Source organism: Giraffa tippelskirchi, chromosome 10, assembly GCF_054371585.1.
Source record: "Giraffa tippelskirchi isolate mGirTip1 chromosome 10, T2T-mGirTip1v1.2.pri, whole genome shotgun sequence".
NCBI lineage: Eukaryota > Metazoa > Chordata > Mammalia > Artiodactyla > Giraffidae > Giraffa > Giraffa tippelskirchi.
The window spans coordinates 121,873,326-121,890,211 of record NC_137284.1 but is presented as its reverse complement, the minus strand read 5'-3'; the positions used below and the strand labels follow the sequence as shown (position 1 = coordinate 121,890,211).

Below are 16,886 nucleotides of genomic sequence, written 5' to 3'. Positions count from 1 at the left end.
GTACAGCGGGGCTGCCCAGTCCCCACAGTGTACCCACATGGGGCACTACCAAGGAAGCCCACACCTGTCTCCTCTGCCCAGGTGCCCACTTGTCTCTGAACGGAAACTAAAGCCCAGAGAGTGGTGGGGGGCTCTGCCCGTGGGCTGCTCCCTGGGGGCCCGACTCTGGGTACCCACTCCTAATGGGACGGCCCAGCCAGCAGCCAGGAGACACCATGTGCTACCGTATTGGTTGTGAGAGGCATTCACATCCTCTAATGAGCCTCCTTTAAGGGGAGAACTGGGCTCCTTCAAACAAACAGGATAAGGCAAGGTGACGGCATCACCCCTTCCAGACCAAACCATCAACAGGCATGGTGCTTCCTCCAGAAGTTAAACACAGAAGCACCATATGGTCTAGCCATTCCACTGAAGGTTTACCCCCAGAGGACTGAAAGCAGAGATCCAGAAAGAGACTTGTACACCCATGTTCATGGCATCATTAGTCACAATAGCCAACAGGCAGAAAAAGGCCAAGTGTCCACTGACGGATGAGTGGATAAACACAATATGAAACATACACACAGTGGAATATTATTCAGCTTTAAAAAGGAAGGAAATTCTGACACCTACTATGACAAGGATGAGGCTTGAGAACATTAGACTGAGTAAAATAAGCCGGTCCCCGAAAGACAAACACGGTATGGTCCCACTGATGAGGTTCCTAGGGTGTCGAATTCATAGAGACAGAAAGCAGAATGTTGGGTGGCAGGGCCTGGGGGTGCAGGTGGGGGTTAGTGTTAACAGATGCAGAGTTTCCACTGGCGATGATGAAAAAAGTTTTGAGTACAGATAAGGGCAATGGTTACATAACATGTGAATGTACTTAACGCCACAGAACTGTACACTTAAAAATAGTTAAACTGATAAATATTGTTATGTATATTTTGACACAATTGGGGGGGCACTGTCTTCCTTGTTCTCCTTCCCTCTCCATCTGTCTCAGTCTTTACCTCTATCTCTGTCTTTTTCTTTCTTTCTCCATCTCTCTCTGTGTCTCTCTGTTTCCCTCTGTCTCTGTCTCAGTCTGTCTCAGACTTCCGTCTTTTTCTGTCTGTGTCTCTCTCGCTTTCTGTCACCCTCTCTGTCTCTGTCTCTGGAGCCCTGAGCAGGGCTGGCTCAGAGCCAGGCCACCTGCCCAGCTGCCCCAGGCCCCCAGACTCAAGAGAATCCTACCTTGCTGTTGCTGTCTTAAACTTATAATAAGTATTGAACAAAGGCATTGATCCCATAAAATGTGTGGCAGCCTCAGTCACTCAACTGAACTGCTCTTGAATCCACAGAAAGAGAGAAAATCAGTGCCTGTTGATTGAGTTTTGGGGTAATTTGTTGTGAAGCTTGGACCACTGACACACTTGTGAAACATGCCCAGTCCATGAACAAGAAGACTGGGGCTCAAAGAAGTTCAGTGATTGCTGCAGCAGCTTCTCGGGAGCGGGGCCCGAATCCAGGTCTCTGAGCTCCAAACCTCTACACACTACCTTGGAAATGAGGGCCCTCACAGCTTATGCCCTGCTTTCCAGGGGAGCCCTCTCAGCTCTTCCCAGGGTCCCTCTGGGCCCTCCCTGCGGCCGAGGCCCTGGTCTGGGAGTGGCATGGACGCGGCTGTTCAGCACAGCCTGGTGTACCTTGTAAACAGAGTCCTGGGCACCATCATGGTACACCTGAGTCAAACGTGGGCGAGAGGGCCCAGGAATCCACCCTGACAAGTTCCCTGGGTGCCTCTAAGGCCACAGGCCCACTGTCCCCTCTGTGTCTCCTGGCTACCTCCCAGTGTGGGCAAGGTCTGGGTCCTGGGCTCTTCAGAAGTCCCTAAAGGGATGAGAAGTGAAGAAGGACAGGCAGCTGTGCTGTGGGGTCAAGGGGCCCCTCACAGCTGAGATGGGTGGGCAGAGGCTGACAGGCCCCAGGAAATCTGCACCAACTTCTGGGGTCTGGGGTCCCAGCAGCTCCTGTGACTGTGTCTGGGCTGAGTCTGTACTCATTCTGGGGGTTGCAGAAAGAAGGGACCTACCGCAGGCAAGGCAGCCACATTCCCTGAGGCCAAGATCCGGATTCCGGGGACTCCACGGGCCCCCAGGGCAGCTGATCCCCACCCTAGACAGCAGTTCCAAGAGCCCTGGGCTGGAGGAGAGCAGAGGTCCTCCAGAATCAGACCTTGGTCCTCAGACCTCAGAGCTCAGGCTGGGGCTGGGCCGGGTGTGGTCTTTGACTGGTCTTTGGTTTCCAAACTTTTTTCTCTGTAATCAGGCCATCACATTGCTTTTCTGAAGTGTCAGAATGTTAGGCCCCTGTGTGTTATCACCAGAATCTTGGCACAGAGTTACAGAGTGGTGAGCAGGGACCCATCCAGGAGGAGCCCAGCCTTGACCTCCCCCAGGGGGCTGCCCCAAAGTCTGTGCAGGAATCCCTCTGGGTCAAAAGGAGATGTTTCCAGGGGCCTGAGGGTGGGAAACTTCAATGGGGAAGGAAAGGGACGCCTTCAGGGTCCTCCTGCTGTCTGTAATGGGAGAGCTGGGACCTCCCCCCCATCTTCCACCCCTCCCTAGGCTGCTCACCAATGTTGGAATGCTTCAGAAGACGGCAGATTCGAGCCTCTCTCTCCAGCTTCTGGTGATCTGGAGAAAGAAAGGGACACAGCATCACCTTGTGGCCCTGCAGCCAGTGGCACCCTGGAGCCCCTCGACGGCATGCTGGACGGGCCGCCAACCATGAGACTCATGGCTGGGGGACGTGGTCAACGCTTCCTGTGATGTCTACCCGGCTGACCACCACCTGCCCAGGGGACACGTCAGGTTGTGCCCCCTACCCACACCCGGACCCCCGGCTGGCAGCGCTGGCGCTAGATGGAAGAGGCTGCCCAGGGCCTGGAGTGAGAGGCCCACGGGAGGCATGGTTGGTGCTCACTCGGGGCCAAAAGTTTCCCCCACGTGATGCAGGAAGAGAAAATGCCGGCTGTCAGCAACAGAACTGACAGCACCAGTTTAATCCTTTCCTTATCTGTCCTAATTCTGTTCTCTGTGGAGCTTTCTGCTGAGGCCTAGTTTGTTCATCAGAGGCAGCCGCAGGCTGGCAGAGCAGCGCTGTTGGCTGACTGGGGGCGTCCGACCAGTGTGCGGGGTCAGCCTGGGGCCGGGCCTTCCTCTGGAGGGACATCTGGGGAAGGGATGTGTGACCTGACAACCCGCCCCCCCACCCCACACACAAACCTACAAACACAGGCCTGGATTTTGACGGGTCCTGGTGTTGATGCCACATCAGCAGGAAGAAGAGTCAAGGCCTCAGAGGACCTTCCACAGGATCTAAATTTTTACGCAGGTAAGATGAGGCTCCCTAAAATTATGTTTTAGAGAGTGTTTTTTAAATTTATGAAACAAAGTGGTCATGGGTATGCAACATGATCCCCAGATTTTCAAAAGGGTAGACTTCAGACCAAGTCTTAAAAATTACCAAGCATTACTCAGAAAGTTTGAGAGAAATAAAAATTCCCTAAGTCATCAAAAAAAAAAAAAAGCCTCAGAAGGAAGCCGCCCCAGGCAAGACTGCTAGTGATCCTGAAACTACCCCTCCTCCCTCCAGCCCTGTGTACCTCCTTCCACCCCGAGAAGCACAGAATCTCAATTCCCTGCCCCCAAGGGCTGAGCAACTTATCAGCCAGAAGTTTCATCTTTCAAACAAACAGAGGTGCCAGGAGGATTTTAAAAGCTGATGAGATTATAATGGCAAAAAGCTGAAAAAAACAAAAACCTATTTCCACTGACCAGAGAAGGCAGAAATAAATCACACAACAGAACACACCCATCCGAGTGCGTATCATCCCAATCTCCCCACGTGAGGCCGAGTGGAAGACGCCGCTCACAGAGGAAGACACAAACTGCACTTACTCACATCGAGGCCAACAAGCAGGGCACTGGCGCACGTGTGGCCGGATGGCGAAAAAAGGCGGGGGATCAGGAGGGAGGCTGCCCCGGAGTGGAATGCGACTGGAGAGGGGCTGTCCCGGGCCTGGAACACCTGCCCCCGCCCCTGCTTGCCCTGGGCCCTTCACAGTGAGGGCCTGCAGAGGACAGTAATAGACCAGAGAAGACCACAGGATCACCTGATTCACCAGGGAACTCCTGACAGCCCCACTAGCGGGACACAGTTAATGGGCTCATTAAAATATGTTATCAGAACCAGTAAAGCCACTGGGCAGGCCTCCTCAGACCTGCCAGCCCATCCCTGGCTCTGCTGGGAGGTGGGGGTGGACTGGGGGTGGGGAAGACCCAGCCACCACCAAGTCTTCCTGCAGGAAGGGCGCCCCCTGGCCCACCTGTGGTCAGCTCTCCCTGGGCTGCTTGATGGTGGTGGGCTGGGAGCCTCAGGACAGCCCTGAACGTGGATATACCTGCAAACAGGATTGTGCCCTTCCGGAGTGGGAAAAGTCATGCCTACAGACAGAACCTCTCCGGGAGATCCAGCAGGCTCTCCCTCCTCTCAGGATGGGCAGTCAGACCCCCCGGAAATGCTAACACCTCCCTGAGCTGCTCATCTGGCTCCCACCTGTCTTTCCAGATCCCTTGGGACTGGGAGGGCTCTGGCAAAATCACAGTGCAGGGAGTGGGCCTTCAGGACAGACCCTCATGTTTTGCCTCGTTCCATCTCTCGCTCCCTCACCTCCATACCCAATAGAGCAAACACTCCCCGTCCTGCTGGGGGGTGGGTACAGCATCAGTAGACAACATGCAGCCCAAGAGTCGGAGGGATAAGTGGAAAACAGCTACAGAAGAACACAAGTGGCATGGCTTCCACTTTTCCGTCTGTATGAAGCTCATAAACAGGCAACACCAAACATAATGGGGTGGGGGTCGGGGTCCTATCTGTGAGGCTCACTCTAGAAGGGAGAGGAGTGGTCCTTGCAATAGCCAAGATGGCAGCTCCCCCGCAGGCAGGAGTAGGGAGGCCTGGAGGTGCAGGCTGGTGGGTTCGGGGGGTTGTTCTGTTCTTGCTTAGCGGGTTTTTTTTGACACTATCTAAAGACTTTTCAAACTTTAAGCTTCAAGAATAGCACAAAGTGCTAATGGACAGGACATTTCTGTATAATCTCTGTTCTTCCTATGCACGTACTAACTTCCTCTGCAGCATGAGCGTGTAAGCCCCACACTTCACGTCCTTTTACCAGGTTAACAGCTCGGTGTGTGTTTTGTAAGAACAAGGACATTTTCTTACGTAATCTCCATGTAGTTACCCTACTCACTAAATCCAATGCAGATACAATACTCAGTCCAACCTACAGTCCATATTCCAATTTTGTCCCTGTCCTCATAATGTCATAGCTCATTTCTTCCTGATGTGGATGGCTAATGAATAGCTCACCTACATGCAGACAGGGCCGGAGCAAGGTTGAGGTCAGAGAAAGCCCAGGGTGGTAAGGTGGTAAGAGCAGGGGTGGTCGTCTTTCCTGGAAAAATTGCCTGATTGCAGTCATAAATAAAAGTCAGGAGAAAATCCACGTGGGGACCCATCTTAGGGAAGCAGATAACTTAAACAACCATATTACTGAGTCTTATCACTGATGGCAGAGCCTACCCCAAAAATCTTGACCTACTCCTGAGTGTGTTTGGGGGATAAATTACTTGTTTGGGGCCAAGAAGGGGCACCAGATGCCCAGCCCAGGTGCAGATGTCTACCCCATGGCCACGCAGGTTTTTGACCCTCTCGGCTGTCTCCTTTCCATATAAGACACAGCAGTACTTGATCAGAGAGCAGCTCTAAAACTCTGTATCATGACACATGTTCCAAGTTAGTCAAAGTCCAAGGGCAGACATCTCATCAAGATCATAACTACTCTGCTCTGGGTGGCAGAATTATGAATAATTTTTATTCTTTATATTTTTTCCCCAACTTTGACAATAACCTTGTGTTACTTTTGTCATAGGGAAAAATACTATTTTGGTTTTTTCTAATTTGGTCCTGTCTCCAGTAAGCACAAAGCCAGTGGTTAAATATGATGAGAGTGTGTCATAAAGGCTGCTGAAGTATTTGCGCTGAAATTAAAAATCTAAGTTGATGTTCTGTGACCTTGGATGGGAACCAGAAGCCATAAGAAGGGGCTGGAAGAGGAGGCTGCTCCTCTTGGGTCCAGTAGGCTGACCTCGGGCCAGGCATGTGGCCGTGGGAGGAAGAACCCAGCATCCCAATTTTGCCCACATCCTCTGATTTGCTTTCGGATCTTCCCAACACAGGAATTGAACCGGGGTCTCCTGCATCACAGGTGGATTCTTTACCAGCTGAGCTACCAGGGATGCCCCTCTACAAAGTCGAGGAGCTACTATCTCTGAATTTCAAAATTAACTTCGTATAGACAACCATAGACATGGTTGGGGGAGTCAAATTTAACCCAGTCTGCTTCGCACAAGAAGTGCAACTCAGTCCTAAACTGTCAGTGAGAACCTGGGAGGACACTCCACCTAACCCATCCCCTGGTGGACAGCAGGACATATGACGGGCCGGCGGCCCTGAGCAAGCTCTGTGAATTCTCGGGGCCGCCGCACCTGCTCAGCCTGCCACCTGCCTCTCTCCCAGAACTCTGGCTCCAGAGACCTGTCTGGACTCAGAAGACCACAGCAGTGACCACCGAGTGGGCCCAGGGAGAGAACATGGTCAGAAGGCTGCCCACCCCAACCAGGACCCCTCAGCACGCTGGGCACCCCAGTCTAGTGCTCCCTTCTGAGGGAAGTCCAAGAGTCTTCTTGAGCAGCCAGACCCTGCCATGCCCACTGCAGGGCATGTCCTGGCGGGGCGGGCAGTGAGCGACCCCAAGAGGGGCCAACCAGTAACTGCCAGGGCTCCAGAGGTCATGGGGGCATTGAGCCCAGCCGAGAGGCTCAAAAAGGCCCTCCCAGAGCTGCGGCCTGGTGGCCCTGAGGGTCTGGGTGTCCAGAGTTGCCCTGAGACCCAGGCACCTGCTGCTTGTGACCCCACTGCCATGTCACCTAGTGTCTAGTTACTAACCTTGGTATGTGGTTCGGCACATGTCCCACACCTCTGCAGGTTTGCATCCAAGGATGAGTGAGTCCTGAGAATCCACCCCACTGACACCCCTACGCATCTTGCCCCCAGACAGTGTTGTGCCCCCTCTCCAAGGTTGGTCCCTTTATCTCCCCTCATGCATACTGGCTCTGGGGTCTCAGGGTAACCTCCGAAACAGGGTGTGGAAGAATGAGGGGCCAGGGAGTGAGGGCACAAGCCAGGCTCCCTCCAGCCTCCAGAACCCCACCTTGTTGAAGGGAGGCCTCTCTGCCCTCCTCCCACCCACAGATTGAGCATGTCCCGGGAAGCCAGGAGACACCCATCCTGGGTCCCAAGGAGCAGAGCAGCAGTACCATGAGCCCCAAGGACAGCAGGGTTGAGGGCGGGAGGACTCACAGGGGATGCCAGAGGGGGGTTTTGGAGGAGTCTGCCATTCCTGGGGGTACAGCTTCAGTTCTCACACCCCCTCTGATGTGAAGCTCTAAAGGGGAACTCCGGAGTTCAGCCATCTTGTAAAAGCTCAGGCATCTTATAGATCTGCACCCATGGAGACCCACCTAAATACCTGTGGGCCGGTAGCCAGAGATGACTGGTGTGGTGCGTCTGGGGCAACCTGACACACGCAGGTGACATTTACACCCGCTTCCCAGACAGAGTCAGCAGAGGCAGAAACAGGCTATTTATTTCTCTTGCCAGAGAAACACCCCATTGATAAAACACAGCATTCACTTATACCACATGAAAGTGCTTATCCAACAAAACAAAAAGAACTTTAGTCAAAGACACCAGCTACACGGGACCTGTGATCAGCGGTTCCTGCACCCTAAGCTCCTGCCACAGCCCGTGAGGCTTCACCTCGCAGTTCTGCAGCCTGTATCCCTGGCAATGTGGGGCCTGGAAGCTTCTGAGTGATTCTACCTTGAACTTAGTGCCAGGCGCACCCCACATCTTGGAGGTCCCCAAGGTGGGTGGCCGGGGGACCCGGGAAGGGAGGTGGCCCAGTGAAGTTCCCAGACCCCAGGAGCCCCCAGGAGGCAGGGACAGGTCCATTTGGGGCTGCCATAGTGCTGTAGCTGGCATCCACCACCCACCGTGAAGGAGATGGGCAGGAGATCCCCAAGGAGCAGGAAGAGACTGGCGCTGCCACACACAGCCATCGGGCCGTGGGCGCCATCTGGTGGTTTCAGGCATTAGCTGTTTAACACTGATAATGCCCTGGAGAATGGCAGCAGGAGACTCAAACCAGCTCTGTACTATCCTAAACTCATCAGTGAGGCGGGTCCCCCCAGCCACAGACCCCCAGATGGGAGAACCCAGAGCTGAGTCAAGAACGAAGAGGAGGCTGCTGAGGGCGGGAGGGGAGATGCAGCCCTAGGAGGCAGGAGAGGATGTCTGCACCCTGCAGGGTGGGGCACAGTCACGGTGGAGGAAACCGACACCCAGAGAGCTGTGTACCCGAGATCAGGACTGGACCCAAGGCCCAGTGACAGCTGCCTTCCCAGTCCCCCAGCCCCCACCTGCTCCCTGGCTGTGGGTGACTCACAGCAGAGCGGGGTGGAGGGTGAAAGGAGCCAGGAGAAGGGCGACAGGAGGGACGTGGGTGGGTGGCTGGCCCCTCGCCAGCTGCCAGGAGCAGCAGCAGTGCTGTCATCGGCAGGACACCAGCGAGGCGCCGGGCAGGGGCAGAGGAAGGACAGGAGGCCCAGCCACCGGGAGGGGCTGCCACCCACTTCCCCCGGCTCAGCCTGGGACAAGTGAGGCCACATCTCAGGAAGTCAGAAGTGAGGACATGTCATGCTGGACCGAACGTGAAATCCTGCGTGGAAGGTCCACACTGCCCAGCACATGGAGGGGGCTCTGGGTTGCTCTCTCCTCCTGGGTGGCTACTGGAACCCTGGCCAGGGACAAGGAGGCTGGAACATGTCAGGGAACCAGCTAGAGGTCACAGACCCCGCCAAACCTGGCAGCTACTGGACACTGAGTAGTGGGGGTCCAAGCGTCATATCAGGGTCAAGCCCCCACCTGGGGTCACCCCTGCACGAAGTGTGGAACGCCCACCCCTTGTGGCTGAGATCTCAGGGGTGAAGGGTGCCCACAGGGAAGGGGTGGACAGGCCGGCTCTCAGGCTATGAGGTGTGGGAGTGTGTGTGTGTGGCCAGGCCCCAGGTAGCGACTTGTCTACAGAATCACCCGCCTGAACATGCGGTGCAGGCGCAGCAGGAAGACACAGCTGTGGGGTGCCCAGGCAGCAGCCCCTGCCCTCGGCTGCCTTCCTGTCCTCACCTGAGTGGCTGTGACCGAATGCCAGGGGTCCTGCACCAGCCAGAGACAGAGCCAACCCTCTCCCGGATCGGGGGATGCCAGACACTGAGGCTGCCCACCTCCAGAGGTTTGAGGAGAGCCATAGCCTTCAGGGGGTGGCGGGTAGCTCCCACATCCTATCCCATGTCCAGCTGTTGGCTCCACAGGGTGGGTGCTGCCCAGGCTCCATTCCCTCCAGACTAAACCAGCGGTGGGCTCACACCAACATCATCAAGCTGGGGCATGGGAGGCTCACTTATGGGCCAGACTCAAGTGACCATGGGGATACTGGGCACAGGGCCCTAAACATGGCCAAGCTTTGTGCTCCGAGTCAGTTTCCCATGTGTGAAAAGGGTTAGGGGGCTGTTTCCAGAGAGAGGAAACCCCCACTGTTGGCCCTTCCCCCAGCAGCTATCCCCTCCCCGCAGTCTGCCCTGTGGAGCTGGGCACCCGGCCTGTCATCCTCCCTGCTTTTCCTGCTTCCTTCCTCCAGCCTCTTTCCAAGGCAACTCTCAGGACCCCAGCAGTTGTCTCCCCTCTCCTCTCTGGGGGCTTCTATTCTTCCAAAGGGAGGGGGGAGTCCATGACTGCACATGAGAACAAGGACCCATTGTCCCCAGGTGACCCGCCCTGCTGGGCCCTGGGATGTCTCATTCAGGGTTCCTCCTCTCCTTCCCACCTGTCTCCACTGCCTACACCATCAGATGGCACAGAGAGCTTTCTAGAATCTTTGGAGGCTCATGGACATCCACATCCCATTTCATTCAGGCTCATGTTAATCACTGTCCAGCATCAAGTCCTTAACTCACATGTCCCAAAGCTGTCAGGGTCCAGAGGGACAGAGCAAGCAGCTCTTGTTCTGAGCTGCTGGGTCAGAATCTGACAGAACACCCTGGACATTCAGAGCAGCCAGTGGAATCCACAGGAGAAACTCTGGTGCCCTCCACGGTGCCCTCAGCCTGGGCACTTTGTGCCACCACCTACAGGATCCTCAGGGTCCCAGGAAGGGGGTGGGCAGGCCTGGGGGTGGGTGGACCAGGGCAGACAGGCCAGTTCAAGTGTAAGCACCAGCATCTGCTGGTTTGAGCCCACTGCTGGTTTAGCCTGGATGGAATGGGAGCCTGGGCAGCACTCACCCTGTGGAGCCAACAGCTCGACACAGAACAGGACATGGAAGCTTCCCCCTCCCCCCAAAGGCTACAGCTCTCCTCAAACCTCCCAAGATGGACAGCGTCAGCATCTGGCCTCCCCCCACCCAGGGGAGGGGTGGCTCTGTCTCTGGCTGGTGCAGGACCCCTGGCGTTTGGTCACAACCACTCGGGTCAGCAACGGTGATGCTGGAGGCTCCGATCTCAGCTTCATCCCCTTTCTAGGCACAGGATGGAAGGCTGCAGAGGAGGACAGGTCTTTCAGGAAGGAACGGCAAGCCAGGGCCTTGGCAGCTATTGCCTCCTGACAGGGCTCCCAGGCCTGGGACATGTGGGACAAACCAACCCGACCTCAGAGGCAGTGCAGTGTCCTACAGCAGGGCCTGACCATCCAGTCATCATTGCCGGGTACAGGCTGGTTCAAGGGGAGGATGAAGTTCGCAGGGGAGTGCTGTCTGAGACCCTGGTGGTTCCTCCACTCCAGGGCACAGGAGTGCCTCGGGTCCACTGCAACTAGCGCTTGCTGTTTACAGACCAGCTCTTGGGCTCTTCACAGGCCTGCAGAACTGCTGAGGGCCCTCCTTGAGGTAGAGCCGTTATTAACATTGCTCCCAACTTTCCGACGGGGCACAAGAAGGCTGGAGGGTGGGGGGAGTGGAGCTGGGCCACCACCCAGGGGGGTTGGTCCAGAGGCCTCAGCCATCCCAAGGCTTTCCCACCAGGCTTCTCAAGCCTTCATCAGGCTGACACGCTTGAGCCCAGCCTGCTCACCCAGGAAGCGCCTAGGGTCCTGGGGGCAACTCAACTTGCTCTGCATCCAGCACTGGGGGCCCCAGGAAAGTCCAGTCTCGCTGCACCCCCTGGTGGCACCGGCAGGGCCATGAGGATGAAAAGAACGGCTGCCACTGTAGCTTCTTGTAGCGGATTTTGTTTCTAAAAGGCAACCAGCAATTATCACACCAGCATCACCGGGCAGCCACGCGGCCCAGCAAGGGCGCCTGTGTGCGTCCTGCAGCTGCCATTGACTCTCTGCAACAAAGAAAGGGCTCTCGAGGGGCACAAACAAGCTGCCAGGTGCCCGGGAGCTCGGCCGGCATCCTATGGCTCCCCACCCCGCTGCACTGAGGCCTCTGAGCCGGCCATGTGGTCCTCAGAGCCCTCACTCCACGGTCCCGCTGGTCTGTCCTTTCAGCGGCTCCTCCAGGGAGCAGAGGTGCCCTCTTCAGGCTCAGAGCCGTCATTACCCAGCATGTTACCACTGCGGAAAGACGTGGCATCTCATGATTGAGGCCCCATGTGATGCACCGCCCTGAAGTCTGGTGAAACCGGGAGGGCCCTCAACAGCCTAGCTGTAGACACCCCACCCTGCTCCTCCAGCCAAGTGGCGCTTCTCCCAGGCTTGGACATGACCTGTCCCCCACTGGTGGCCTCAGCCCCCTGCAGGCAAGCAATTATTCAAACAAGCGACCACGGCCCCCTGGGGGAACGAGTGGCACCCCATTCTCTCATCACCATGAAGCCTGCCTCATGGAGTGTGCTGCTCACTCTGTCTTGCGTGGCTTGTGTGACGTGCAGTGACCTCCCCGGGCCCTGAGCCTGTGTGGTGCAGCCTGCTGTCCACCTCAGCTCTCTGGGCTCCATGTCCTGTGTTTGGTCATGCCCACGATCCTATGGCGGGCTCCCACCTTGACTAACGGGCAAAAAGGAAGTGATCTGACTATAAATGACTATCCTCTCATGTCCTCAGTTTTGTCAGCTGTAAAGTGGGACAGAAATAGGGTCCTCAAACCTGCGGGTGCCCCTCGGACCCCTGGAGGGGGCTCTTGGTGCATGTGGGGAGGGCAGGGGTGGCAGGAAGGAGCTCTTCAGATTGGGGGATGACAGGAACAACCGATGAAACAACCTCCAGAGGGTCCGGGAGCTCAGGAACATTTCCCAAAACCCTGGACCACCCCTCCTTTGGGAGCTAGGTCACCTCCCCACACTCCCTTGACCTTCTACAGCCCAACGAGATGGGAACTGCTGCAGCCTGCCTACACAGAGCTCTTGTATCATCCAAGCCACCAGGCTGCAGAGCCCACGGAACCCAGGATTCACAGGGACAGCCATGTCCCAGAACCAGACACACCCCAGAAGCATCAGCAGGGCCACAGAGCTGCCACTCTCACCTCCTCACAGGTGAGGCCACCAGGAACACTGAGTGGGTGTCCACGAGGACTCCCGCCCACAAAGCCTGGCCTCCACCCCTTTTCTTCTCCTCCTCTGCCTTCGCCCAGTTTGGGGAAGTTGTGACTTAGCCTGTTTGGTTAGCAAATTAATAACAAAGACCTGTTCTCTCAACTGTTCTGTTTAGCATTGCCTGATAAAACACAAAATGACCCGTTTGGGACTTCTCTGATGGTCCAGTGGTTAAGACTCCATGCTGCCGTTGCAGGGGTCCACAGATTTGATCCCTAGTTGGGAAACTAAGATCCCACATACTGCATGATGTGCTCAAAAAAAAAAAAAAAGGCCAGTTAAATCTGAATTTCAGATAAGCAACAAGTATTTTTAATATAAATATGTCCCGAGTGCAGGTAAACAGTTTTCTAATAGAAGCATGTCCCATGCAGTTTGGGACATATTTGTCTTCAAATTTTTTTATTGCCTATCTGAAATTCAAATTTAACTGCAAAATCTGGCCACCCCAGTCTGGTTCCCTCATTGCTCCCCCACCCTCCCAATGGGATGGGAATGGGGGGTCACCTTCTACAAGGGCCCCCAACTTTCCCTCTTACTCCCTCCCCACCTGCACCAGGACACCCGCAACTCCACATAAACCCACACCCTGGCAACAGAATCTGGGAGAAATGGGTCTGTCCAGTTAAAGATTGACCCTGGGGGAAATGGAGGGACCCCCACTCCTTCACACCCTCTGGGTCCCTAGGGAGACCCCCTCCCATTGCCCAGGGTCCCCTGGAGCCCCTACTCCAGAGCAGGGTGCACCAAAGGCTGGCTGGGGGCCTAGGACATACTTATTCTAAAATATCATTTTTTATTTGAAATTAGGACATTATACAGTGAGGCCCTGGCTGGGGCCATGGGACCCTGGGAGCTGCAAGGGAGGGGACAGGGCTGCGGAATGGTCCCATAAGGGTGCTCAGGTGAGGGAGGGAGAGGTGGAAGGGGAACGGAGGGGAGGGGAAGGGAGGGGAGAGAAGGCGAGGGGAGGGGACAGGAGGGAAGGAAAAGAGGGAGGGAGCCCCAGAGCCCGCTGCGCATGCTCAGCCGCCCCTGCAATGCGGTGCCGGCGCCGCGTCCTCCAGTAACCCAGTTCCGCGGATTCCCGGCGCCCATTATCCTCTGTCTCGGGATGTCTTCCCGCTTGTGGGTCGTGGGGGCCGACAGGAAACCAGCAGCACGGGTTGCAGCAGGAAGGCAGGGGCCCGGGCAGGTTTGGCCAGGGGTGCAGGCTCAGCCCCAGAGCCCCTAGAGACCAGATAACTCCTCCCAGTTACACCGCCGACAGGGGCGCCCCCCCAAGGCAGAAGGGGCCATCGGGACCCTGCGAAGGGCGTGACCCTATGTGAAGGTAGCCGGAGGTAAACCGAGCATCAGCCTGGGGTCAGGAGGAGGGTCAGAGGTGAGCCTCGATCTCATCTGTGGCCTCAGTCTCCTCACCGGTAGGGTGAGTCCCCCACCTGTGTGGTGAGCACCCACTATGAGGTCAGCCTCCCACCTGGGAGGTCAGCCCCCACACCTGATCCCCCTGCGACCCTCCGCAGCTGGGTGAAAACTGGAGCTGCCAGCGTCCCAGGCTCTGCTCATCGCAACTGAGGTTTCCTGGGCCAGACTCTGCTTCTGTGGGGTTCTGTTTCCTCCTCTGTGGCACAGGCCTCCCACCACTGACCTCATGAAAATGCTGCTGAGGGTCCGGGCACAATACCCAGGGGCCTGAGCCCCCGCTGCTGTGCAGCCCTGTCCCTCCTTCTTCTCTCAAGGTCAGCCGCTGACCGGGGTCATTTCTGGGACACCCGCTTTGGGCCAGTGAGTACTAAAAAGACACTCGGGGCCAGTGAGTACTAAAAGAGCTCGATCCACACGGTGTCCTCCAAATGGCCACCAAACAAGCCCTAAAGAGTAGCCACTTGGTGCTGATGAGGAGGGAGGGGAGGGGAGGGGGAGGCGGGAGCAACAAGAAGTGGTTTTAAGACTCGTGTGCCTCATGATGATCGTCTTACCCCCACCACCCCCGTCAATTAATTTTCCTCTAACTGCTTTTGTTAATGGTAGTTTAATAATCTCTTTATTATTCAGTACATTCACAGACTCTGAATGTCTCACAATCCTCTATTTAATTAAGTATTACATTTAAAAAATCTAACTCTTAACTGCCTTTGGCACAAGCTGGATGTAATCTGCAGTGTCCTCGTGGCCCCAAGAACTGTCAGTTACCAGGTGGGACAGTTTTTCTGTGTCCAGTGCCAGCATCCTCCTCCTGCCACTTTCTTTATCACTGGAAGCCTTGAAGGACTAAGCTAGTCTCCTTGGACAAGGAGGGGACCCCCCTCACTGCAGGGCTGGGTGAGGCCCCTCCACATTGCACTGAAAATGAAGCAGGCAGAAGAGGGGCTTCCCCTCTGACCTCTGAGTCCAGTCTCCACTTCCCCACTCTCCCACTTGCCTAGCAGACTCCCCATCCATGGATCACCTACCCCCACCTTCCAGGACAACAGCTGGGGCAAGCATTTCTGAATGGCCTCTCTGGGGAGGGGATGCTGTCTGGAGTCAGGACTCTCTGTGTGGATCAAGTCTGACCCTGCAGGATGCCGCAGATGCAGGCTGCGAGGTGAACACCAGGACTCAGGGAGGAGCAGCGGGCTCCGGGCTTCCTCTCCTTGCTTCCCGATCACTCTCTGGCTTCACCACAGAACTTCTCCTGGACTTGGACTTCCCAAGTGGCCAGGGATCTCCCTTGCAAACCCAACCCTGCAGCACACCTTCTTCTAGACGCTGCTCCACCCAATCCCTGTCCCAGCTTCACACCTGGGAGACTAACCTGACTCCAGCACAGGCTGCACACCCGCTCCTTCAAAATCCACTCACTCAAAGCATTCATTCATTCCAAAAGAGTTATGGAGAGCTCCCCACCTCTCAGGGCCTGGGTGGAGGGTAGGAGATACAATGGTGAATGAAACATGAAGTCCTGCCTGCAAGGCCCGGCAGTTTAGCAGGTGAGACAGCCATCAAATAAAAACAGGGTGCTTGGGTCCCAGATTCCTACTGGAGGCTCAAGGGAGACTCCTTTGAGGAAGTGTCATCAGCAGGAGTTAAGCAGGTACAAAGTTCAGGAAAAGTATTTCTAGAAACAAAGTAAAAGTGTTAGTCATTCAGTTGTGTCCAAGTCTTCGCCACCCCATGGACTGTAGCCTGACAGGCTCCTCTGTCCATGGAATTTCCCAGCCAAGAATACTGGAGTCGGTTGCCATGCCCTTCTCCAGGGGATCTTTCTGACCCAGGTATCAAACCCGGGTCTCCTGCATTGCAGGCAGATTCTTTACTGTCTGAGCCTCAGAGAAGGCGTGTGCAAAGGCCCTGGGGTATACAGAACCAGAAGAAACCAGTGCCCGAGCAGAGCTGCTGGGAGAGAGAGAGAAGACAGGGCCACAGGCAGAGTTTCAGGCCAGGTGAGATCTTTGGCTTTTATGTAGTCAGCCCTCAAAGGGAAGTAAGAGGGTGGGATGTTCTACATGTGTTTTCCCAGCCTCTGGGCTGGGACGTGAGAAGGTACAGAGATGAACTTGCTGCATTTGCCCTCAAGGAGCAAATGATCAATGGAAAAATTCATACAGTGACTGCTTTCAGGCCTCTGGGTTTCTAAGCTGGTTGGGAGGACCCAGGGAGGCTTCCTGGAGGAGGAGTCCTAGAGCCTGCAGGCTGGGCAGGATAGTCTGGCAAGAAAAGGGAAAGAAAGCAAAGGGTGTTCGGACAGCACTGTGCTAGGCTGACTCCAAAGTACCTCACTCCTCTCTCCCTCACAATGTCCTTCTGAGGTAGTGATTAGATTTATTCCTATCTTACAGCTGAGAAAACTGAGGTACAGGGTGGCTAAGTAACACGGCAAAGATCACACAGTGAGGCAGTCAGCACCATGTGGCCAGGGCCATGTAGCGACCAAACCAAACCTATCAGCCTAGATACTCCATTTCTGGCCCACACTCAGCATGAAGATGAGGGTTGGGGGTCCGAGACCCTCTCCTCTTACCCCTCCAGCTGCCCATTCTCCTCGAAAAGGGGCTGGGGAGGGTCAGAAGACCCTTGGGCCCCTGTACAGGGAGGTGGCTGGTTGGTTTTAGAATCCTTTTCCATTAGAGAAACACACTGATCACTGTGGTGAAATGACAGGTG

General features: G+C 55.6%; 1 protein-coding gene across 17 annotated transcripts in view; it reads right to left on the bottom strand.

Moving 5' to 3' along the window:
* CAMK2B (calcium/calmodulin dependent protein kinase II beta) overlaps positions 1-16,886 on the bottom strand; it is a 92,719-nt gene that overhangs the window by 38,990 nt on the left and 36,843 nt on the right. For all 17 annotated transcript variants that reach the window (XR_014067003.1, XM_081535270.1, XM_081535271.1 and 14 more), the window contains exon 3: positions 2,598-2,657. Coding sequence is in view for 16 of the 17 variants with exons in the window: in XM_081535270.1 (XP_081391396.1) it covers positions 2,598-2,657 (60 nt within the window). In the remaining variant the exon portion in view is untranslated. The remainder of the gene's footprint in view (positions 1-2,597; positions 2,658-16,886) is intronic.